We start from the raw sequence: 25,740 nt of genomic DNA, 5'->3' as shown, positions 1-25,740 counted from the left end.
TTGACTATAACATTACTGGATAATCTCTATCACTAAATTGTGTGTGAGAAAATTCTCCATTAGCCCATGACGTAGATTTTAACCAAGTTGCTCTTACTAAAACATTTAATTAAATAACATTTTACAGAATTTCCTTGTATCAAAACAGTTTTTTGTTATTTTTTATTCCCAAGTTCATGGATGTACGTTAACTACTTCTCAGTTGGAATATATTTTCAATCCTACTTTAAATTATTTCCTTAAGTACATAACAGCAAACACACTCTCATCTTTTGCAAAATGAGCTTCAGTGTTTTTCTTTTCCATTGCTTGACTTTCATAGTTTAAAATAGTGTAATATAGTTTTTTGTAAGCAAAACCAGGATGTTAGTGTTGTGCAGTACTTTTAATAGTTCAGCTTCTGAAAAAATCTACATTAAATGTAGTTTAGTAGTGCACTGGCCATGCCACTGACATGGTTTTGGTTATTAGTAAGAACATAGGGAGAGTACCACAAAACATCTATTTACAGTACACACAGCAAGTCTTATCTGTCTTACAATATTTTAAAATACTTTTAGACCAAGAGGTTCAGCGGTTGAAGATAGGAATGGAGACATTATTGGCTGCAAATGAAGAAAAGGTGAGAAAATAATCCTTGTTCTACATATTGAGAATGAAATGATGGTTTTGAATCTCTGAAATGTTTCAAATAACACACTTTCTGTAAGGACTAAATGTGAAAGGGGATTCATTCTTCATGAGGCAGTAATTTTTGTGATCATAAATCAAGCCATGGGATTTTCTTGGATGGTTGCACATTCATTTATTATTACATGGACAATAATATGCATCCCTAAAAACTTCCTTTAGCAAGTGGAGAATCTAGGCAAAGAAACATTAATTCTGGAGAACATTAATGTGGCTCATAACATTTATTTCTCAAATAGCCCTAATGTCAAACTCCTGTGGTTTCCTTATCTCCGTAATTTCACATTGTCCAGCAAATATTGTGTACAAAGGCAAATAACATTCCTTACAAGACATGTGAAAGACTGAGCCTGTTTTCATGAAAATCACAGAGATGTAGTACAGTGTTTCTGCAGTTAGAAATCAAGGATTTCAAATGTAATATTATTTATTTAATGTTTTCCACAGGACCGTCGGATAGAGGAGCTGACACTGCTGCTAAGCCAGTATAGGAGGGTCAAGGACATAATGATTGCAGCTCATGGTAAAATGTCTTGTGAATTATTTCCTGGTTTTATTTTAAGTTTTTGGGGTGTTTCCCGTGACCATTATGACCTGCGACCTTCAGCCATGTTTTACAGCATAAAATGATGCCAGGAGAACTCATTTCCCTTCCTCTAAGGAAAAGCCTGACAGCTGACTGGACAAGTTTTGTTTGGAAGGAACGACTGAAAACCCACATTGTTTTGCTGCACACAATCCGGTGTATTTGACTTTGAAATCTGGGGGGAAGAAACAAATCTTTGTCCCATTTCTCATTTACACTGTAGGAAGTGGAGTGGGTTTTAGGAAAATCTCATTTTAAGTTGCCACCATAATTTTAAGCACTGAATTCTATCTGGGAAACTTGACCTTCTGAAAGGACAGTTTTGTTCCATACACACTGTCGCATTAAGAAGCAATAATAATATTTTGAGGCCTTGCATGGCAGAATGGAAACTTGTGTTTAACACACTAAAATATGGAATGAGAGTAAATGTATTTATCACACAAAATAGGGAATGGGAGTAAATCTCTCTCTGAATGTTCATTTAGCAAATAAACAAAAAGAAGCAAGGAACAAGCCATGATGCTCTGGATTATTGAGCTGATACTGCAGACAGCAAACTTTGCCCGTTTCTCTCTCTTTCTACTTCTGCTCTCTAATGCTTTCAGGCTCTTCTGTCTCTCGTGGCAGCAAAGAGGAACTTGAGGCAACTTTAAGGAAGTGGAATCTTTTGAATAACTCTCAAGGAGAATTACTGAAAACAGAGGTACAGATGTTCTAGATGCAGGTTCTGCTGTGTAGATGATTTTTTTGCTGTTGGTTTCTCTGTAGTAATGTAGATGAGGGTTCAGCCCTGGCTGAATTTTGTATTTCTTGGTATGGGCACAGTAGTTTCAGCAGCAGACACCAGAGTCACAAGGCTTGAAACTCTCTGTCTCTTACGCAGGCCTCTGCAGGAGAATTGTCACCAGCTGTGCTCCCTCCAGTGCCACACAAAGCCATGGAAATCAGGCAAGACCTTTCTTCCTCATGTTTCATGTGGGTGCTGCTAAATTGTATTATCTAGACTGTTTAACTGTTGGCATCTTGTCTTGACTGTATTTGGCTTTGCTGCGGTTTTGGGCACTTGTGAAACCTGTGCTTGTCAGGGAGGTTTGCAGGGCTTAGATGTTTGAGGTTTGAATTACCGGAATAAATCAGCATTTGTATTTGTCACAAGATACATGCACTGCAGTCCTTTAAAACCATAAAATTTCTTTCTATTTAAAGTGGAAGCATTTCAGTACCTTCAAGTAATTTAACCTCTCAGCAGGAAGAAACTTTGGAAATCACAAATAGGTAAGAAAGAGTAACTTTCATCAAAGTGCAAAACAATTTTCCTTTCTAAAATCCCTAAGTGTTGCACATTGCTCACAGAGAGTTACTGCTGTGCTTATTAAGAGCTTCTAAAATCATCTACACATTCAAGGCTGAAGCTGCCCACTGGGCCTGGCTGCCTTTCCCTGCTGGTCAGAGGATGCCTTGCTGCTGTTTCTGTCTTCATCTATTGCAGTTCTCCATGCCGTGATTTTTCGGACTGAAAACAGAATAAAATAACTGAATCTCTTAATGCTGAGCTATGTTTCATGCAGACATTATTTGACTTATACAGCGCTTGTGCATGAGACACTGGTGATGTGCAAACAAGCCATGTTGGATTAACTGCTGCTTTTTTGCCTGTCCCTTTTTAAGGGTTCCACAGGAAAAAAAGTCAAGTAGTTTAGAAGACTTGCAGAGCGAATGCTTGGAAAAGGTTGGTTTATTTGTAATCACAGCTTCTGATGTTTAATGTCACAACTAAAAGACAAAGATCAAGTATAAATATTCTTTTTGTTATACATACAGTAACTTTAACCACCACTAACTCTGTATGTGGGGAAAGAGCCCTAAAACAGCTCATTTCCAAGCTGGCTGACAGACCCGTGTGGACACACCTTCAAATTCAGTTTTTGCCCTGAGAGAAGCACAAATATTTAAGTGAAATACAAGAAATAATGAGGAGTCATTTTGTTAAACTGCAGTATTATTTTGTTTATAGGTGTTTTTAAAATACTTTTTTGCTTCCAAATCACCAAAACATATTAATCCAGCTAATCCTGAAAGTAGCTAAATGTTGGGACTGTGTATTTCCAAATAGGATTCCTTTTTCGGTGTTTTCATGTGACTGTGTTTTCCCTTAGCTTTCTGATATAAATGGCATTCCTGAAGATGGCAGGGATGATGCCTTAGTTAATGCAGCAGGAACACTCCAAAGGCTTTCATTTGATTCCAGAATAAAACTTCCCAGTTTGCAAAGTCTTGTTACATTGTGGTCCGCAGTCTTGTTTTGTCATTATGTACACTGACGTTTTTCTACTCTTTTGTAATTCTGCTTTGTGAGACTGTTGTTGTTTTCTGTACTCAAATGAGGCTTGATACCAGATTACCTACACCCAGTAATGCCATTTAAACCAGATACCAGTAATATGATCGCTCCAGTTCTTAAATTTTTAAAGTCTTTTCTTAAAAATTTATTATTTTTCTTAAATTGCTGGAGATGATAGTAACCAAATAGAATGTGTGAAATTGGTGCTGCATTTGTTTGATTGTAGTCACACACATGTGACAAATCAGAACTAACATTTTATTCCATGAAGAACTGATGAAGGTTTTCTCATCATAACTTTTAGCTATTTTCTTGTCTTAAATCAAAAACCTGAATTTGTCTCTGTGATATGCTGTCATAAGGCTGAGCCTACACATTTGTGCTGGAGTTATTCTACCTTGCTCAAAAGTTCAATTCCCATTGCTTCCAGCAATAATAATAATAATAATGATAAAATAATAAACCACATTGGTGTCCCTTACCTAACTGTGGTGGAATTTTTATCACTCGGTTTCTATCAGAGCTCTTTATGGTTTCAGTTGTATCCATACTGGATTGTGTTATTTTTTGTCAATTGTTTTCATATTGGTCTGTTAAACAGCTGTTATGTTCCCTGCTCAAAGTAAGTCTAAAGGGACCACCCGGGAACCTGAAAATAGCAGAATTCCTTTGATCATAACAGAACTTACACAGGAATTTTGTAGAGTGGGGAATGAACAAACACAATTAGTATTAAATATTGGATTGAGATGAAGTTAAGAGTTAACAGTCCTTATAATATATTGTCCATACATTAAGCACCATCTCTATAGCAATAGACTATATTTGATGTTCCATGTATGTATGTTAATACTAACATTTGTCTGTTGCTTTTTTCCATAAAACTTTGAAACTGCTCTCCCTGAAACTCCATAGTATGTAGACGGAAAACCAGCACAGCCTGTTGTAGAACAAGAGGTATATTAACTGCAACCTTGCCTAACAATGCTCTGGTGTGATATGTGATGTGCTGTGATGGTATGGCTGGTTTGCATTTTATTTTCATTTTCTCTTCAAAATGTTTGCATAGTTCCAGTGCTGACAAACAAAACACAGGGTAAAGATTTGAGAGGGAAATCTTTTGGGTTTTTACTTTTCATCTAAAAGTTTGTTACATTAAACTGAGGTCAGTCAGTCTCAGAATACACACTGCTGATGTAAGACACAATTTCTCTACTCTTACAATATTTTTGGTAAAAGTCAGGATGTACTCCTGCAGTTGACAAAAAAGGAGCAGGAGTTGAGGAACTGGGCAATCTGGCCTGCAGTTGGAGTATCCAAAGAATCCTCTAGGCCTTGGAATAAGAACAGATAAAGCAGTGGTTATCTCACTGAATTTTTAATGTATCATCCTGTCACAGACAATGTTTTGAAACAATTTTGTTGGAATGGGGTTACTGAATAGGAGCACACTGTCCTGGAGGAAAGAGAGACAGCTAGAAAAATTATTGTGGCGAACCCATGTAATATTTAACATATGTTAGTAATATTAAAGTAATATTAAAGTAACATATTAAAGTAATGAAGAGTGGATGAAGTGGGAGGAGCAGATGATGAAAAGCAAGGCTGTGTCTTAGCTAGGAAACTGTCAGCTGATGGATGGGTTTAAATTGAGTTATCTGCAAGCAGGAATGTGCAGGGAGTGGAGTCATTTTGAGCCACACTTTTTTCTCAGCTTTAAGAACATTGTGTACCAGATTGCAGGTGCTGGGTGCAATTCGATTTTGTATTTATTTTATCTTTCCCTATTTTAAAAAAAAACAGAGTAAGCCAGTGGGGAAAGGCAGCAAGTACCAGACACTGCCAGGAAAGCTGCCCCAAGCCCTGCAGAATGGAGAGCAGGGAATGTACAACTCCCCTGATGGATGTGGCATGAGTGACAATGATGACAACGGCATCCTGGGCCTGAGTATGTACCTGTGCCTCTCCCAAAGGGAAAACCCAAATTGTTTGAGAGGTTGGGACATAGCATGGGATAGAATCTGCTGTGCTAGTACAATGCACTGTGATGTTCACATGGTTCACTTAGGCAATGTCCTACTTTTTTTTTTTTTTTTTTTTTAAAGAAATACCAGAAATATTCCCATAGTTCATGCCAGAGTGAAGGACGAGTTTAAGTTAGAGGGGTGGTTTTTTTTTTCCTGTTGCACCTGGCAATACCATTTGAAACTTTATGGTACAACTATCAAAACCAGGACATTTTGGGTAAAAATCTCTATCAGCACTGTTGGTTGCTTAGCTGTGGGGGACCCTCTAGTGAAAATTTAATTTACTACATGCAGAAAACATCCGTGGATTTTGGACCTGCAAATATATTTCCATTCCACAATCACAGCCCTGTAATCATTTCTGTGGAATTTCTGTTCTTCCTGTGGAGGCCTGTGTTAATTTGTTTTCAGTGGCACCTTAAACACAGATTTGTTGACAAAAAGATGTTAAGAGTCAGGCACAGCAGCAGGTATTTTTTTTTAGGACCGAAGGGCTTGGGATCTCAGGCACAAGAGTATCCCTTGTGATTCTGAAGTCTTCCTGCACTTTTAAAGTTACAGTGGGGTTTTTTTTTGCTTTGGCTGTAGTTTTTTTCCTCTGGTGGGAGTTGGTTTTTTTTAAGGCCTCCCGGTCCCTAAAGCTGCTAGCACACTGCAGTTTCAAGGTTGCAGTAGGTTGTGGGTTTTTAGGGGTTTTGAAAGAGCTTTTGTGATGGCAACTTTGTAGGCAACACAAGCCATGCTATAGTGTCTTTAATAGCAGGATTATCCAAGGGTGGGTGAGCTTGTAAAGTCAAATGTTCTTTTTCTAGAAACAAGAAATGGCTTCTTAAATAGACTGAGTTAAGAAAACTCTTTTTCTGCAGGTCGGTTTGTTTCTTGCATGTGCAGTAAATTCACTCCACCTCTAATTCTGTATTTCGGACCAATTTGATGTAATCTTACCCATTGCTTCATTTCAGATACTCTGCAGGCTTCGTAGAACTCTGTAGTCTCTGCTTAAAGAGCTAAAACTTTCCAAGAATAGTTAGGAAAGTCCAAACATATCCATTTTCATCCCTACCTGTTTAAGGTGATCTGCACAGGGTTCTTGGGGTGTGTGCACACCAGTGCATATTCACTTCCATGTCGAGCATAACTGCTTCTTTTTCTTTTTGTTTCTGCTTTTAATGCTTAGCTTAACTACTTTGCTCTTCTGTAACTTTATTTTGCTGGTGTTTTCTATCTTCTTTGCTTCTGCATCTGGCTTTCTGCTTCTTGGGATGACTGAAGATCGCATCAGGAGTGTCAGTGCACCTGTGCTAGGTACTGTATCCCAACAAGATACAACTTTAACACTCATTTTGCTGCTTCCTTTGTTTCTTTCCTTTCCTTTCCCCGTCCCTTTCCCTATGAAATACTAATCCCAGCTGGGCCCTCTAGACTGAACTCCATACATGCAGTACTGAAATGAAATAATACCTCCTGCTGTGTGGCATTCACATGGAGTTTCTTTTTATGACACTTATTCCTGATTTCATTCTGTTTTCACTGAATTTAGAAAAAATCCCACTGATTTTGATGGAGGAGTTGAGGTATTAAGAGCAGGCAAGAAGACCTTAAGTGAATTCAAATCATGTAGTTAAATAGAAAAGACTGAAATAACAAAACTATTTTACCCAGTGTTTTATTATTTTACTTTTTTTGTATCAAATGCCCAGCTATTTTTTCACCTTCTGAGCATGTGGTTTTTTTCTTAATATCAAGAACAATTTTATAGGTATTTTATTTTTTATAGGTATTTTATAGGTATCTGTACTTTTGTATCACGTCCTGCATTTAAACATCAGCCTCCCAGACAGCAACTTTATCAAAAATTAGTTTAAAATGTGACTATAATACTGTTCTTAACCCAGGAGAAACAGAGAACATGGATGGTACAGTGGTCTCAGACGACCTTTCACTTCTCTCTTCGGGAACGGATTCAGGTCCACAATCTCCATGGTCTCCAGAAAACAGAAAGAGTCCAAAAGGGATCAAGAAAATCTGGGGAAAGTAAGGTCGTTGTTTTTTTTTTAATTCACTGTCAAAGCATTTCAGCTGAATATGAAACCAATTCCCAGAAAAATCTATAATTATCTAAAGCAAGAATAAACCTAAAATTTGGGGTTCAGAAAAGCAGCTCTTGGATTGCCTGGATGTGTCCTTATGGACACAGTGGGGTGGAAGAATTGTTGAGAGTGTTCACAGCATCATGCTGGTGAAAGAAATAAGGCAATGCCGTCATCTTAGTGCTATTAAATTAGCATGCCAGCAGTTCTATTAGCCGTGAAAAATTAGATTGTAACAAGTTGTTCATTACAAAAGACACCAGGTAAAAAAATGAGGGAAAATAGAACAGAAAGCAGGGCATAGTTGTGCTGTGTCCACTCGATCTTCTGCAGCAACAGCAGCCATTTCCAAGTCTGGATTATTAACTGGAGCAAAGTGGTACTGCTGCTCTCTGGAGCTCTTTATTTTTTTTTTCCTTCAGAGTTAGATCCAGACTGCATTTCCTAGAACTCCTTCAGCTGCCTCTGAAATTTGCGGTTTCCAGGGAGGTTAGCAGAGCTGTTAGTTGTCAGCGTAGTTTCCATGCAGAGTAAACACCCTCTGTCACCAGCTAACAGTCCTGTCGTGGCACTCTTGTCTTGCAAGAATACGAAGAACTCAGTCAGGTAACTTCCCTGCAGACGACCTGGGCCTGGCAGAGTTTCGGAGGGGTGGTCTCCGGGCAACAGCTGGACCTCGCTTATCCCGATCCAAAGACACCAAAGGCCAGAAGAGGTAAGGGCTCCTCCTCTCCCTGGCACAGCCTGCTGCTGCTAAATGTGGCCAACAGCCAAACCCTTCTCTTGGGGAGTCTGCCCAAACACTTCAGTCCACATGGAATTCCGCAATGGCTGGAAAGAATTTCTCTGGTAGCAAAAACCATCCTGAGGATCTCCCCTGCCTGCACTCCACCAGCTGCTTGGTGGAGTGTCAAAAATTTCACCTTGTTAAAGTACAAGGAGGATAATTATCTCATCATCTGCATAATGATGAGGATTCAACAATTCCTTTTTCCCTTTTTTCAAACAGAAAATGGAAATTCTTATCTGCCCTCCAACTGTTCAGCCAAACGTTGTGGCTGGGCTGCCAAATTCCCAGGACACCCCAGAAAACAGCACAGCAACAGATGTGCTGAGGTGCTGCCTCTGGCACATGATGAGCTTTCCAACATGGACATTCATTCTTTCTTTTAAGATTTTCCCAATGTTTCTTGTGCGTTTCAGTGACCACAATGCCCCATTTGCTCAGTGGAGCACTGAAAGAGTTTGTAACTGGCTTGAGGACTTTGGCCTGGGCCAGTATGTGATTTTTGCCCGGCAGTGGGTGACATCAGGACACACGCTGTTAACTGCCACACCTCAGGACATGGAAAAGGTAATCACTGCTTCTCTCTACCTGATGATCCTGAACCAGGTCCCTCCAAACCATTGGCTCTACCTTTCTCAAATCCACAGTATCCATTTTCATAGTTACCTCACATGAGGAAAGGAGCCAGAGGCAGGGCAAACTCTTTGTTGATGGTTTTTGTTGCAGGAAATGGGAATAAAGCATCCACTGCACAGGAAGAAATTGGTTTTGGCCATTAAAGCTATAAATGCAAAACAGGATGAGAAGTCTGCACAACTTGATCATATCTGGGTGACACGTAAGTGTTTGGGCTCTCACGGAATTGTTTGGGAAGGAATTTCTCCCACCTCTATGGAAGGGCACCCTGATTTGTGTTTAAGCAGTTACCAAACATCTTTTAAAAAGCACAGAGTTTCACTATAGAAGAATTGAGGATTTTTGTGTTTTTCTTGACATCCAAACATACAGCTTGTGGTATGCTCTTCCATGGGGAACTCTGTCAGACAGCAGGGAATTAAATGGGGCAGCTCAGTCTAGGAACAGCTCCATTATGCTGCAGAAGATGTGCTCCCTCACATGTTGTATGTCAAATATCACAAAGCTGGTGTGGACAAAGCTGGTTGGTGGGAATTGCTTTCAGGCTGCTGGCAAGAGGCTGTCCCCAGGAAAGGGGAATAGGCAGAATGAGCCACCTGAAAGCCTCAAAAGAAGCCAGGCAAGAGGGAAGAAGGGCTTAATTTACACTGATCTGGATTTGGTTCCCCATTGCTCTCACATCTGCAGGGTGGCTTGATGACATTGGCTTGCCTCAGTACAAAGACCAGTTTCATGAATCCAGAGTAGATGGGAGGATGTTGCAGTACTTAACTGTGGTAAGTACAGTCCTTTTTCCCCAGTTTTACCAATTTTAACTTCAGAATAAGCAAAAACTTCTAAATTTTTCCTTTGAATGGGAGCAGTTAAAGAATTTTTGCAAGACAGAGATAGTACCAGTAATAACTCCTTTGTGCTGCCTAGTGCATGGAATCTGTTCCTAAGGTCCATTAAAAAAGCCATATGTTAGGGTTAACTTCTGCAAAGTCCTTTTTTCAATATCATGTAGCACACCACAATTAAAAGTAAAATGACCTACTTTTTGGGTAACCTCTGGAGCTCATTGTTCTTCATACCAAGTTAGCAACAACATTCAGCAAAGTAACAGCAGAAAATCCAGTAATTTGTGCAGCTCTGACCACATCCACAGCATACCATGAACCACGCACAGCCACTGTGTTTTCTTCCCATTGTCCTGCCCAAGTCTGGATTTGCCTTAACAGGCTACACTCCTGCCTTCATTTTTTAGCCAGGTCTTCCTATGGTGCAACATTAAAAAAACCCCAACAAACCAACAGCAGAACCCCCCATCCCCAAATCTCCACCCTAACAAAACCCAAACCCTCTTTAAAGTATAAACTTTCATCTTTCCTAAACCACGGTTACTGTAGTGTTATATAAAACTACACAGCAAATTTAAACTCTTTCTTCTTGGGGAGAGTGTCTGTTTTGGTGTGTGTTCTGTGCCACCTAGAAGTCTCTCTCCTTCACAGAATGACCTTCTCTTCCTGAAAGTCACCAGTCAGCTGCATCACCTGAGTATTAAATGTGCCATTCATGTGCTGCACATCAACAGCTTCAACCCCCACTGTCTACGCAGGAGGCCAGTTGAGGAGGTAAAAGGTTGTTGAAATAAATGAATTTAAGTAAGCACGAATTTCCTGGTCCCAGCCAAAGGGGATAGAAAGTCAGCAGTGTACAGTGATACAACAGAATCCATGCTTCTAGGGACTTGCACCTAAAGCAGTAGTTATTAGTCGAATCTCATGCATTTCTCTTCAGAAGTTATTTGCATTGTGGGAAAAAAAGTTAATTCATCGTCCAGGAGAATAATTTGAAATGATTTGTCTTTGCCTGACCTCATTTTTAAAATCTGTAAGGTTTTTGCCTTACCTGATCAGCATAGTTTTGTCTTAGCATTAAACACTGTTAATAACCCCATTGTCAAAACGTTCCCTTTTTATCCCTGTGATCTGTAATCTCTGCTGTTGCACTTCTTGATGCAACACATGGGATTTCATCAGTACTAGACCAGGTCTGCCATCTCATCAAAGACTGCTTGAATGGGGCCTTGAAGAGAAGCAGTCCCTCAGTCAGGGAAGAACAAGTGCCCTTGGAGGAAGAGGAGGGAGGCTGTTTTTATCTGAACTGAGATATGAGTTGTGCACTCTCAGACAGCGCAGGCTGTGGTGTCATCACCTTTTGTGATCCCTCCAACAGAACAACGTCTCTCCTTCCGACGTGGTGCAGTGGTCCAACCACAGGGTGATGGAATGGCTCCGATCAGTGGATCTGGCAGAATATGCACCCAACCTTCGAGGCAGTGGAGTGCACGGGGGCCTGATTGTAAGAATTTACCATTTCACGATTAAAAATGGACAGGCCGTAATATAAACTATCTTTTATCTGATGTTCATCAAGCAGAAAGACATCTGCAACATGACAGCATGATCAGGCCTTCTAAGGAGCCTCTTTATCTGACCCACGCATCTTCACGTTACAAAGGAAAACTAAAATAAAAAAGGAACAGCTAAAACACTTCCTATAATCAAAGCTGAGCTGTGCATAAGTGTATGACAGCAGCATATAAAACGAAACGTGAACTGTGCTGTGCAAAAGTTGCTTTTTGACTAGGCATCACAGAATGTTTTTTTGAGTGATTTACTAGAACTCTGAGCCTCACTAAATAACCACTCTGAAATCCCAGCAGTCAGGAATGACATTTTTTAAATTCAAAACATTCAGAACTATTTGCAGCCCAGTAATGTCAGAGTTCTGAAACACCATGATTCTACTGCTGCAGAATTTTTGCAAAAATGCAGTGGTAAAAATCATACTAAGATTAAGCTTGTACTCTGACTAGAGCAGAAAATTCTGAAAGGAAACTTATTCAACCCAAACCTATGGTTTGATAATATAAACATATATTTGCCTGATCATGCTCAGCATTTTTTCTTGGCTCCTTTCAGGTATTTCCCATTCAAACCCCAGTATCATGAGTGAGCTATGTGAACAGGTACTTGGTGAGAAATTCTCTGCTAAGCACTGTAGTAGTTTACTCATGCAAATATTTGTATAAAAAAATAAACATCCTGCCCTTTTTCCAGATTCTCGAACCTCGCTTCAATGGTGACACGCTGGCCATGCTCCTGAATATCCCATCCCAAAAGACCCTGCTGCGCCGCCACCTCACCACCAATTTTAATGTGTTAATTGGGCCAGAGGCACAACAAGAAAAAAGAGAAATCATGGAGTTAGCAGCATACACACCTCTGACCACCACTGCCAAAGTTCGGGTAGGCACTGCTGTCAAAGAGGGGCAGGGAAAGGTGAATTCTAGGAGTGCTACCTTAATTCTGGATACCAGACCTTTTACTTTGTATCTGTTTCAATCACCTCCTGAAAATAAGCATGCAATCCTTTCAGTCTCTTCTTAGAAGGAATATCATATAAATGCATTTATCATCCACTGTAACTGAAATTTGAGAACAAATGTAGTTAATTCAGAATCTTATGTACTTGAATGACCAGGGTATGATAAATGAATGACCAGGTAAATGAAAAAGGGGAGGATTTTGAATGTTTAAAAAACAACCTTACTTGTCTTACTCAAAGCTACTTCTGTTGACTCCTTATTTTAGCCAAAGAAACTTGGATTTTCCCATTTTGGAAACTTAAGGAAAAAGAAGTTTGACGAATCAACAGACTACATTTTTCCTATGGACACAAGCCCAGCTGCTACAAATGGTACTTCGAAAAACTATGGTGGCTACAAAGAACTTAGTCCTTTCACTGACAGGGAACTGGATCAGGTGGGACAGACACACTGATGCCATGCTCATCTCATCTTCTCCATGCATTCCAAAGCTTGCAAATAACCAAATGTTCCCCTATAACAAACTCTTTGCTACATCCGCATGAACTCACTGAGAAAAGTATTGGCTGTGGACACTGGAAAGAGTTCCAGACTAAGAATGTTGGGGTTTTTTTTAATCAACATCATAATAAACTCATCCATCCTCAAGCCCTTTTTCAGGACTGTGACACCTTTACACTCTGAAGATTGAGGTATTTTGTCAGTCAAGGGCGTGGTTGCAATAAACACAAGACTTTTGTACTTCTAGCTTTCATAATTTTAGTATGGCACACTATTTTTTTCATTATCTTTATGGGTGGTTATTAATGTAATAAATTCATTTGGACAAACTTATACAAAGCTATCAAGTTATATGTAAGTACAACTGGATTGTATTTTTTAACTGACAGTAATCAGAGAATCCAACTGAATTTTTTCTTTCATGGTGTATAGTGGGGAGTAGTTCTGCTTAGAAAATATATGTGAAGACAATGCATCAATGAACAAATTATTAATAAACCAATAGTTAATTCACTTTTGTAATGTAGTGGTGAACTTGTGAATGAAACTGCCTAGACAGCATACAAAGAAATGATGAAGACTAAAAATTATCACATTTTATTTCAACTTCGCGTTTGTGTAAAAGGATGAAAAAACCCTGAAAAACGGAGCGCTCCTGGAGCCTTGTGTGAACTATGGCAACACACAAGAGCCACACAGAGGCAGCTGGAGTAAACTGGCCTTTCTCCAGTGGCATAAAAACAGTTTAAGCCTCATAAGAGAATGGTCACAACATTGAAAAGACTAACTGTGAAGGTAATTTTTTCATTTGCATGGTTTAGTGCATCTAACGTCTCACTTCTGTTCATTGGCTGACCGTGGTCTTTTTCAATGTACTGCTCCTAAACAGGGAGAATACCAAACCCTGACTGTAAGCGTGGACATCCACTTCCTCAGCTAAGAGTTGTGAGGGAATGCATTAACTTTGAGCCAACAACTTGCACTGTGCAGAATTCAAGCATGACAGAAAGACTGGATTTTTCTCTAGCAGCATGGTCTGTCTAAGCATGACTTCTGAGCATGTGGCCCATGCAGGAAATCCCAACGCCCAGAACTGGTGACATTTCTATGTAAAAAGAGGTAGGACTGTATCAAGGACTTCTGGCCTGTGAAAGAGGCATACCAGAAATACAAGTAGTGTTAGACCATTTGGAAAAGAATACTTTTCATTGGTAATATCAGTGAAGCTTTTTCTGTTTTTCTGTGAATTAGAGGCCAAATTTCATGGAATCAATCTCTCTTAATCAGGATCCACTCTTCCGGTCATTAAATGCATTTTCACATACCTTGAAGCACGGAGGCATTTTTGTTAAGGAGCTTTTAAACTTACCCCAAATTCATTTGTCCAGGCGCAGATCCCTCCCAAAGATGCATGTAGAGTGAATAAAATTGCACATGCCGTCTGATTTTAACTAGTTGCTGACTGCTTTTACAGATGGAACACTCAGAAGGCACAGTAATGCAAATAGGGGCTCTTTCCCAAGGCATAACCCACCTCACGGTACGTACTCCTTCTTCTCTTGTTCCAAAGTCACAAATGTGTTCTGCTAAAACTCACTGAACGTTGGTCATTGCTGGTGGTAATGAAGAGTGAGTGGGTCTCTGGTCTTGTTAAGTATCTCTTTACAGCCTGGTGGGACATCCAGTCAGAAAAACCCCTTGCTTTTAAATTGCTCTAGAAATTAAGCTTCATTTAGGCCTCTCCAAGTTTTCATGAACTCTGCTGTCTCTTTGACAAAATGAAAACAATTCTTCAAAAATTTTTGAAGGTAACCTCCACCTCAGTCACAGCAGCTAGGAATGAGGTACAGACTTTTGAAAATTTACGTGAGCTAAAACACTGTGCAAAACAAAACACCTCACTTTTGCTTCTTCATTCCACAGAAGCTAACTTATTAAAAAATAAAAATAAGTGACCGGAAGACATAATGAAGAATGATGAAATATAGTCGAGTTGCACGCCAGACACAAAATCTCTAAGAACTTCCTCAAGCAAAAAAGTTATTTAAAGAAGTAAATATTTCTTCTGTATTGAAGAAATTAATCTGGACTGTGTGTGGCGCTCACCCCATGTTGTGAGCCTGATCCCACTGCAGCTGGGTCTCTGGGAGCACAGGCCCCTCACCAAACACCTCAGTCCTCCCCATCTTGTTCTTTCAGACACTGCTGAGCCAGGATGAAATCCTGAATGACAGCAGGTTTTTAACACCGACCTCTGAGGATGGGAGATGATGCTTCAGCATGACCAAGAACACGACTCATACCTCATGCCTGCAGGAGTGGCCAGGAGCAGCTGGATGCCGTGCAGCAGGAAAGCTTTACCTCTTTCCTGCCACTGCCAAACTCCCATGTAACATTTCCTATTGTCAGTGCAGCCACATGTTTCAGGTAACTCTCCTGTGTGCTGGTTTCCCACATGATGTAATATGAAACAGTGTTGGGAGAGAAGTGGGACTCATTCAGTCTGGAAAGCAAGACTGGCAACATTTTGTCCTTTTATTCAGTTGTCTTTTATGTGCTATGTTGATGTACTGTGACATGAAAGACCTTCTGTAATTTTTTTATTTTTATAATTAACTAGTAATGCAGGAATCACTAATACATAATTGTATCATGGGGGTTAATCAGAGCTACCTGGAATTCAGCTGGATGCTGGTGAAAGAAGCAGTAATGGCTCACTCACCATTCCTGTGGTCTTGCCAGACTGGTCCCCAGAAAGGATTTCAAACCTCCTCCCTTTCACTGGCACCTGTCCTGCCCTCTTTTTATCCAAGTCAGTGCACTGTAGGATGGGAAGAATGGAACATAATACTGTCCACCAAGCCCTTGCTTTTTATTAGGATGACAAGTGACCATGTTCACAAATCTTTACCTAAGGCAAAAACAACTGCAGCAGGAAATTGTAACTCTGAGACTACCAGGAAAGTACCAGAATAAAACAAAGATTTGTTTCTTTAAAACACCTGACCAAATAAATCTGTTGCTGTTGTACTGGGATAGACAGGACTGCATGAGAGGGACATATGGCCTCTCACTTTTTGAGGGGATGGGGGTGAAGCTGTCACCTTTACAGCAGCAATTATTTGTGGCATCTGTTTACAGGTGCATCTCCTGTATTAGTGAGCTATTAAGAAGCTCTCTTAGTAAACAGATAAATGCCAGAAAAAAAATCTCCTTAATGGCAAGGAAAAGCACTATGTATAGGTCTGGTTTGCGTTACTCTCTCCTTGCTGGCTGCAGGTGTTGCTTTAGATTCTAATATAGCCTGAGGGCAGGTCATTGCCAGCCACAACCCTCCCAAATAAAGAGAGAAACTCCAGGGCTGGCCACAGGATGCAGCAAGGGCTCTTTGAGAACTACCTGGGGTGCATTTTACAGGTGATCTATCCTGGTCCTCACTTCACCAGTCTCTCATGACAGACCTTGCACTCTATGGTCAGGTGTTAAGAAGATAAACACGATTTGATTGTCCATAGTGGTAAAATCTAACACAGGCTCTTTTCAATCACTGCAAATTGCAAAAAAAGAGTAACTCAGAAGAATGAGAACTAAGTCTACGCATCAGCAAACTACTACTGTTTAATGTTTAATAAAAGGTATTTAATGTACCAGTCAGGCAATGCAGTCAGTGCTAGTGACCAGCTCAGGTACCACAGGCATTTGAAATACTTTGTCAGGTCAATTAGCCAACAGACTTATTACAGCACTGCAAATGGGACTGGCTGCTCCAGCAGCCCTGGGATATTCTGAACACATTTCCTATTTCTTTCAATGCTGTATTTACAACTCTGTGTGTTGTTGTGCTAACTTGGCTGTGAATAGTCAATCCACAAAACAATTGATTATTTTTTTTAAATATATGTACTAAGAAATCCTAAATAGCATAACACTGGTATAAATGCTTTTTTTTTGACTGTTATGAATAAATTTTGAATGTTCCCCTCTCACTTGCTGACTGGAATGATTTAACACAAATTCATGTGGATGACCTCTCATCTTCATTTTTTTTCCCCTCAGAATTAATGTTCTATACTAATTTCAGAGGTCAGACTAACTCCCACACAATTAAAGAGGATTTCTCAACTTCTTATATTAAAACACACAGGGTAATTAGGAAGTTATAAACCACAGAAATTACATCGAGGGGTTAAAAAACACACATACACACAAATGCTGCAGAGTTGCACATCAACTGTTCCTGTAGAAAAATATGCAGTACTTCCAAAAAAGGTATCAGGTAACATCAATGTTAATAAACAAATGTACTGCTCTTGGGATAGCCAAGCTTGTCCAGGTTGGGCTGACAGGCAAACTGAATCATTGGCGGTGGCCCACACATGAGGATGAGGGTCTCACTGCCAGGGACAGGCAGGTGGGCTTTCAGCATGTCTGCAGTGACAAAACCAGAGCTGTACTTCCAGTCTGCAACAAAGAAATTAATTACTTTGAATCTCTGTACAGGCTAAAGCCATTTTAAACCTCATTAAGTAGCTGAAGAATCAAGTTATGGCACCATCACTGCAAGCCAGGAGAGGGTTAACTTTCTCACTCAGCTCCAACCTGGTGATCCCCTTCCACAGCGACAACAAGCGTGTAGGTAACAAGGATCTGGCTGATAAGACATGGAGGTCTTAAAACAATAAATTATAAAATTTAAAAGAAATAAGCAGGTAGGAATAAAAAGGAAGAGTGATTCAGCTTTTCCAGTGAAGAGGGGTCACCCAGTGGCAGGGAGAGGTATTGAGACCTGTACTTTTTTTTTCAGATGAAGCAGTGAGGTGACAAAGTTCAGTGATAACAAAAGCTCTGTTTAGTGATAAGAGAAAACTAATTAAAAGAGGAAAGAAATGCTAAACTATTTCAAGCAGTAGTATTATTGAATGCATCTGCCACTTGAAGTGAGCCACGTAGGAAAATGATGCCTTAATCCATACACATGGCAGCTGTTTCACCAGAATCTAACGTGGAGCTGCTGCAAAGCAAAGATGTGTACATAATACTTACAGGTATTAAACAATTTAATGCCAACACCATGCTAACATAACCTGATTAGGGAAATAACCCAAAACAGAGCTGAACTTTTGATGAAAATTCCCAAAAACTGAAATACATGAAGAGATGCACTGAGTAACACGTCTGACACAAATGAGGTTAAATATGAACTCCCACATTTTAAAGCCTACCTGGCTTAGATCCCATTTTAAAACAGGGTGTGGGGTAAGGTTTGTTTCTGAGTTCTGAAGTGTAAGAACAAGAACACTTGACATTACTCTGATGTCCCCATAAGCAAGAGTGAAGCTCTGACTGTTGCACAGGGATGAGCAAAGCCATTTCCATGTGTCCCTACCTTTTGGAGGTCTGTCCAGTGTGTACCACAGCACAAACTGATCAGGATGCCTCTTGGCAATGTCTTCCAGCTCAGCTCTCAGCAATATATCATTTTCTGTCTGCAAAATGACAGTGCTGTTTAGCTCCAAACCACCCCAGGAGCCCTCTGATGGGAACTCACATGCCATTCACAACAAATGCAATGACAAAAATTATGCAAATCAAGAAAGTAATTTGGTATTTTGCCCCTTCCATGATAGCTATTACCATTACAGGCTTCTGTAAATTGAGATTAAGAACAACAAACTGTGAGACTTAGCAGCCACCTAAATACAGTCCTAAAGATGGCAATTGGAACAACTTTTTAATCCAGGCTAAAATCACAATCAGCTGGATTTGTCCCTGACTGTGGCAAATTTGTCCCTGGCCCTGGCAAATGTCCCTGGGCCAGCATGGTGAAGGTTAACTGTACAAACAGATTAGCGGAAACAAATCCTGTTTCCTTGAAATCAGTGAAGGACTAAGATGAGCAGAGGGATCAGGATCTGGTCACAGTGTTTATTCTCTAATGTAGGAATTCAGTGAAACTGAGGAGACATTTAAGTGTGGAAGAGTATAAAGCAGGTGCCATCAGTTTAAAAAGCTCAGAAGCCAGCTAAAACAAGTGGGCTATTAAAGAAGAACAAAGAGATGGGTCAGAACACTCACCTGATTAGCAAAAAGGAGGTAACATTTTGTGGAGTCCTTAGGATCATTTGTGATCTGACGGATCAGCTGCAACATAGGAGTTATTCCTGTTAAAAACCAAAATGGTTATTAAGTGGGTATTTCTTTCCATGGCTACAGTTTCAGTACTAATGCTGCCTCCCTTCAGTCTTCAATGGAATCTCAGTTTGCACAGGGCTACACATCTTTGGATTTCTAATTCACTTGGAGTGCAGAGACTGGGGGTTTCTATCATGGCACACAGTTCCAAAACAAACCCACAATTCTTGTATAGAAGGGCTTTTCTCTTCACGATTCTCTATCGCGTAATTTTACCCTCAAGACATTCTCTTAAAATACTTTTTGTCACTGATGAACTGAGTTCTCTGAGGTCACAAGGTAAATTAGGATTCAAAGCTTCAGGTTGCTACTCCCCAGGACTGAGCTCAAATCACTGGAAGGCCTCAGTGTTGCCACCACGAAAAGAAATTGATGAAAAGAAATGCCGGTGTAAGTACTCTGCTACTAAAAGTACAGTGATCTAAAGTCCTCACATATATGCACAGACATTTTCACTCTCTAGACACTTCAAATTATGAGGTTAGTTTTACCTGTTCCTCCAGCTATCATGCCCAGGTGCTTTGCAAACTTTTTCTCTGCTTCAGACTTCTTATTAGGCTTGATAAGAAAGGTACCTAGAAGAAATATTCCAAACCTACAGGTACATTAGCTTCCAAATAAACATGGATATAAATTCCATGAGAAGAAATTACTACCGATGATCAATTCATAAAGACAAATCTTCTGAAAATCCCTCCCTTCTGCTGAGATAGATTCATCAGGAGATTGCTGATCACAGGAGGTCTGCATCCAGAGAAATGCTGAGCACTCTTGAGGTGAGACTTAAGTGCACAACTCCTCTCAGTTGAGATCAGTGCAAAATCTTTCACTTGTATCCTACAAGAGGATTACTCCTCTGAGCTTATTTCCTCGCAGTCAACTCAGACCTGGTTTGATTATGAAATGGACCTGGGCCTCAGTCAGCTGGTTATCCAGTAACAGCACTGAGATTCTCAGAGGGCATTTTAAGCCACAATCTCACTTGCATAAGAAGCATCTGGAGCATCTCCCTCCATATTTATAGCTGAGATGTTTTATTTCCAGTGAAGAGTTCTCAGTCATATAATACAACAGCAATTTTTTCAGGTTTATAATCCCAGGAGTGAGACACTAATCACTTATTCCTTACACAAAGTACTCTTTCCCATCATATCAACTCTGACAGGCTCATGATCAAGCCTAAAAAAAGCGGATTTTCCTATTTCCCTCTTAAAAAAAAAATTTCTCTACTGTTGTCAAGTTTTATAAAACACCTCTGAAAATAACCAATACTTCCCTTTTGCTCTCCCGCCTTTGTGTCACAGTACCTGCTCCCTTATAGACCAGGAGTCCATTTGGCCCTCTGAAATCAATGGTATCTCCAATCTTCAAGTTATCTAGATACTGGGACATCTTCCCACCTTCTGGAAACTTGGGGTTCACATTTTTGTGGTAGACCTGTAAGAACAATTATTTGCGCATTATAAACCACTAACTTTCCTGCAGACAGTATCACAAACTGTAGAACACAATCCTGAAATTCAGCACCTGAGAAAGAAATCGAGGTAATTCTTTACTCTCAGCTATCTCTTGCAACAGGAAGCAGCCAAAGTAAGTAAGAAGTGCTGTTGGGCACATGTCCCTCTGCTCCCTGCAAACAGCCAGGATAACAGAGATGGGTGACAGGCAGACTATGTGACTGCTGCCCTCATTTCACTATTGCCTTATGTCACCCCACTTTTGTAGCTGCTCTTTCTGAAAACAGTATTGCTGCATCTTTTCTTGTAAAACCTTCTCACTGAACCACACAACAGCTTTTTCAGCTTTCAAAGCATGGAAGAAGCATTAAGTAGCTCATAACGATTCACCATCCTTGTAACATGAAGGAGAAAAAAAAAAAAGTCTGGATTTTTGCCTAAGGACAAACTCTATCATAGAAAAGGATTAGGAAATCTAGAAGTCCTGGGATCAGATAATCCTGCATCCCCTAGCTTAAAGGATTTCACTTGTTTGACTTGTTTAGAGCTGTTTGCAGTGAGCATTAGCAGCAGCAGAGGCATCTAGAGGGAGAGAGATCAGTATCCATGCATGCAGGGAGACAGACAAAAGATAGTGCTGAGAGCAGTCTTGATTTTGGTATGTTGCATCTGTGTTAATTATCCACATTATATCCACATTATTATGTGGGAACAGCCTTGCCCTCCCAGCTGTGGGTGTGATAAAGAGTGAGTTAGCCGGTAGAGTCAGCTGGAGTCTGCTGGCTGTGCTGTGAGGAGGAAGGGACAGGAGGGACAGAAAGGGTCAGACATTGTATGAGGGATCGACAGGGTTAGGTGGCTGTGCTAGGGATGGGAAAGAGCGAGCCAGAACTGCATAAAAGAGAGAGAGGACTGCAGCAGAGAAAGAGCTGGAGCTGTATACTAGGGACAGCAGAGTCCCAGGTCAGTCTGGATGAGCTAGGCATACTTCCCTCATCGGTGTGTGAAGAAGAGCTGAGGCATTGAATCTACAGGCTAGCTGCTGGCACAGATGGACAGACCCTGAGAGCTGTGTGGAGCTGTGTGTGGGATTGCTACAGAGAGAAAGTATGAGAACTTTTAGATAACAAGGAGCTGATACTTGGAGCCCCCGTGAGTTTTTAATGAAGCACTCTGAACGCAGTGTCCGCCTCAACTTCCACACATGCACTGCCAAATAAAAGATATTAGGAAAATTCCTAAAGTATTGCCAGAGAAATGATTCTCCTCTCCCTCTACTCTCCCTCCCCTCATTGCCACACAGCAGATACACAGGATACAACTCACTACTCAAGGGCAATGTGAAATGAGTTGTTTGCCATCCAGTCATCCTATTTGAAAAAGATGAGATCTGATTAAAATTTGAATGAAAGAGGCTGAAATTTGACAACTAAATCAAAACAAATCATTTCAGTAAAATGAAGTACTTGCCTTCCTTCCAATTAGCAACTTATCCATATTAAAGGAAAACAAAATTTACCTTTATAATTAAATCAACATAACCTTTGGTCCCGTCACTGGAAACTGGGGTATAGGCTCGAATCACCAGATTCCCATCGATTTTTGCAGAAAGATAAACATGTTGGCCTGGGGAGAAAGGATTATAATCTGGTATTTTTTCATCCCTGGAGGACAAGAGAGAAAGGCAGGTATTGTAACCTGCTATGCATGCAATGAGAAAGAAAATCTTTGCCATATAAATGCTGTAGGAAACATTCAGTTCCTTCTCTTTTTTGAGCACAGAGCAGGAATCTCCCAGGAAGTAGTATAGTTTTAGGATCTTATTCCTAAATTCTTAAGAATTAATCTGGATAAACACAAGCACTGCAGAGCACGTCTCAGTTGGTTTACCATTTGTCTAGTTAATTCCATTAATCTTTCCCATACAACCCAGAAGAGAGTTTGGAGAAAAACAAGCAGCATGCAAGGACATGCTCACATGGAATGGGATGACCCTGACACCTGCCATACAGCACAGGGAACTGCCAAAAAGTGCAGTGCCACATCAGCAGATCAGGGAGAGGGGCTTTTATAATTGCTTCAAGGTCCAAGGTTCAGTGCTATCAGTGTTCCAGGGTACAAGAAAGAAGGCCAATCCTAGGCTGAAATTCGTGCTACAGAACTCCAGATAAAGTTGCATGGAAATGTGTGCAATTCAAACGTAAGTGCACGCACAGAAAAGGCTCTGAATATTTCAGTGTCTTCCCAGGCAGCAGAATTGTCCCCTTTCTCCTTTACAAGTGTGACTGTATTTGCCAAAACAATGAGGGCAATTGCCAATAGACTGATGGAAGTAGAATGCAAATAAGAAATATGAAAAAGCTTTGACAGATACCACTCTGGCTTACATCCTGACTGGTGACAAATTCCATCAGGTTCAGTTCACTTTCACTGCTCCATTTCTAACCCTGCACCACACAACTGGACAAAGCACTCACAAAGATCAATATATTGTAGAAATACAACCCTCTGGGACACCTGGCATTTCTCTCTGAGACAGCAGCATTCAGATGCAGCTTTCAACTCCTTGCTTTTCTGAGCCTCAAATTCACAGTCAGAAGTCCAAGAACTGTGAGAAACCAGGAATATAAGCAATTAAGTGTTTACAGTACTTACCTACAGGTAATCCTAATACATGACTCGTTGAGGGTAGCCCGAATCTGAATTTCTTAGTATCGTGACTGATTTCCTAAAAAAACAAAGTCAGAATGAGGTCAGCACCATCACTACAGTAGTCTGAATTTCAAACTACTCAACACAATATGCTTTAGCAAGCCTGCTCTTTGATAGCATGCAAGCCAAATGCTGGGAAAGGACACAGAAACGGCTTTGAAAAATACAGTTGAAATAACCAGGAGTTCCAGGAGCAGTTTTCTCCTCTTTACTTCCACAAGGAGTGACTTTTGCCTGCTTGCACAATCCCTACAGCACCTTTACATAGAAGAAGTCAGGAAACCCTGTGTCCAAGGCCAGTGAGCACATTCCATGCTTGTGGCCAAAGACCAGGCAACACAGGGCGTGCAGAAGCTCAGGCTGCCAGGCTTGCTTCTCACGGTGTACCTAGGACAGGAAGCGAGGGAGGAATGCAGCCAGGACTCAAACACGCAAAGCATCGGGAAACAACAGATCGCAGCGTGGCATAAACGCTTTTTACACACTCTACTCTACCCTGGGAGCATCACGGGGCGGCTGCGGGGGTCACAGCCATTCTTGGAGGGTACTGCACCCTGCTCTGCTGATTCGATCCCTGGGGTAGCCCACGGCCCAAGAGCCCCCGCAGGCCAGCGGATCTGCTGCCTCGGATCCCCGATGCCCCATGTCCCCAGAGCCCCGTACACCTCCTTGTCTAGCAGCCGCAGCGGGTACTTGGCGAGCGGGTCCTGCAGCGTGACGGGGCCGCTCTGCCTCCGCACCGTCCCTCGGAGCAGCAGCAGCAGCAGGGCGGATGCCGCCACCACGGCCACGGCAATGGCCACAGGCGCTCCCTGCGAGGAGGAGAAGGGCAGGCGGTGAGGGCAGGGCGGCAGTGAGGGCACGGCCACAGCCCAGCCTCGGCCCCAGCCCGGCCCCAGCTCCTCACCGCAAAGGCCTCCATGGCGGCCTCTGGCCCGCAGCTTTCGCCGCGCCGGGCCCGCTCAGCCCCGGCCGCGCAGCTCCCGCCTCGCGTTCCTCCTCCCGGTCCCTCCTCACGTTCCTCCTCCTGGTTCCTCCTCCCGGTCCCTCCTTCCGCCGCCTCCCCGGTTCCCGCCTGGGGCAGGGCGGGGGTGGACCGGGGCGTCTATCGGGAGCCCCACTCCGGCCTCAGCCCGAGAGGTGAGGCTGTCCCGGGAGCGAAATTCTTGATTTCACAGAATGGATGAGGTTGGAAAAGACCTTTGAGATCACCGAGGCCAACTTGTGACCGGACACCACCGTGTCAAGCAGACCATGGCACTGAGCGCCGTGTCCAGCCTTTCCTTAAACACGTCCAGGGACAGTGACCCCACCGGCTCCCTGGGCTGCCCCTTCCAGTGCTTAACAATTCTTTCTGCGAAGAAGAAGAAAAGGAGGGGCCAGAAAAGTCGAATTAATAACTTCAGATGAACAAATAGCAGTATTTCTGTGCAACCAACGCATGGCAATAAATGAATTCCTAAATGAGAAATAAACCTGCCCTCGTGCCGCTTCTCGAAAAGTGCAAGAGAAACAAAGCGAGGGTAAAAGAAAACAGGGAAGATCCAACAAGAATGGGATTGTCGTGCCCTTTTGGGCAGACCCACAGTGGGAGCAGAGTCAGGAAAGGCACGGAATGTGTTATCTCCACAGGCAGAGGAGCACAGAGAGAGCAGGACACCATCAGGACGCTATTCCAGAGCTAACCAAGACAACCTACGGTCGCAGATCCTCACCTAAAAACCAAAATAGAATCCTATTACATGAACCCTGTTGAAATTATTTTTTGTGGGTTTTGTGTGTTTGTTTGTTTGTTTGTTTTTGTTTGGTTTGTTTTTTTTTAAAAAAAACCCAACATTTCGTTTACATCAGAAAGCAGTTCCCATTGTTGCTAAAAGGTACTGGCACCTTACAAGACACTAAAAAGATGCCACAAACAAAAGCAAAACTAGGCTCCTTGTAAAACCATACCAGGAGAAACACAAAAGGCCAACATCAAGCAGCCAAGCAAAAGGTTAGTGCCATAACAATCAAATCAAAACCAGACATTTTAAGACAGAATTCAGGACAGGAATTTTTGTAAGAGATACAATTTATCAGTATATAACCGCTACATTCAATATCATTACAGCTGACGTCACCTGTAATTCTCTTCACATACTTTCTGCTTTTCTGAGCACACCCACTTAAAATCCTTATCTTGATTTAATAAACAGATAAAAGTCACTGTGTTCCTGTTAAACAAAACAGAATAGCAGCCAAGATATAATACACATCTGCTCCTAGCACAAGCTGATACAGTCAGCTAATGGCAACTTCTACCATAAAAAATATTAACAGGCTTCTATAATAAAAATTTCCAAAGG

The 25,740-nt window shown here is 41.3% G+C and overlaps 2 protein-coding genes across 5 annotated transcripts in view; one reads left to right on the top strand and one right to left on the bottom strand.

Annotated features, from left to right (window-relative positions):
- PPFIBP2 (PPFIA binding protein 2) overlaps positions 1 to 15,806 on the top strand; it is an 89,623-nt gene extending 73,817 nt beyond the window's left edge. Inside the window, exons 12-31 of one of the 4 annotated variants that reach the window (XM_066187464.1) lie at positions 561 to 622; positions 1,138 to 1,213; positions 1,885 to 1,982; positions 2,163 to 2,227; positions 2,486 to 2,554; positions 2,948 to 3,008; positions 4,536 to 4,577; positions 5,424 to 5,568; positions 6,920 to 6,952; positions 7,543 to 7,681; positions 8,324 to 8,452; positions 8,941 to 9,091; positions 9,251 to 9,362; positions 9,848 to 9,936; positions 10,651 to 10,773; positions 11,378 to 11,503; positions 12,265 to 12,453; positions 12,799 to 12,969; positions 14,509 to 14,574; positions 15,234 to 15,806. In XM_066187464.1, the coding sequence (XP_066043561.1) occupies positions 561 to 622; positions 1,138 to 1,213; positions 1,885 to 1,982; positions 2,163 to 2,227; positions 2,486 to 2,554; positions 2,948 to 3,008; positions 4,536 to 4,577; positions 5,424 to 5,568; positions 6,920 to 6,952; positions 7,543 to 7,681; positions 8,324 to 8,452; positions 8,941 to 9,091; positions 9,251 to 9,362; positions 9,848 to 9,936; positions 10,651 to 10,773; positions 11,378 to 11,503; positions 12,265 to 12,453; positions 12,799 to 12,969; positions 14,509 to 14,574; positions 15,234 to 15,305 (2,018 nt within the window). In that variant the 3' untranslated portion in view covers positions 15,306 to 15,806. The other 3 variants (XM_066187465.1, XM_066187467.1, XM_066187466.1) reach the window with 3 other exon arrangements.
- Positions 15,807 to 16,643: 837 nt separating this feature from the next.
- Positions 16,644 to 24,444, bottom strand: CYB5R2 (cytochrome b5 reductase 2). The gene is made up of 9 exons (XM_066187468.1): positions 24,303 to 24,444; positions 24,061 to 24,207; positions 23,339 to 23,411; positions 22,203 to 22,309; positions 20,534 to 20,663; positions 19,718 to 19,801; positions 19,110 to 19,195; positions 18,421 to 18,520; positions 16,644 to 17,495 (listed from the first exon to the last, which is right to left on the bottom strand). The coding sequence occupies exons 1-9, from the start codon at positions 24,315 to 24,317 to the stop codon at positions 17,323 to 17,325; spliced, it is 915 nt and encodes a 304-aa protein (XP_066043565.1). The 5' UTR covers positions 24,318 to 24,444; the 3' UTR covers positions 16,644 to 17,322.
- Positions 24,445 to 25,740: the final 1,296 nt, after the last annotated feature.

This window comes from Chamaea fasciata, unplaced genomic scaffold (genome assembly GCF_029207755.1).
Source record: "Chamaea fasciata isolate MVZ Bird 193981 ecotype frontalis unplaced genomic scaffold, bChaFas1.0.hap1 SCAF_7, whole genome shotgun sequence".
Taxonomy (NCBI): Eukaryota; Metazoa; Chordata; class Aves; order Passeriformes; family Sylviidae; genus Chamaea; species Chamaea fasciata.
This window is presented reverse-complemented; position numbering and strand designations above follow the sequence as displayed.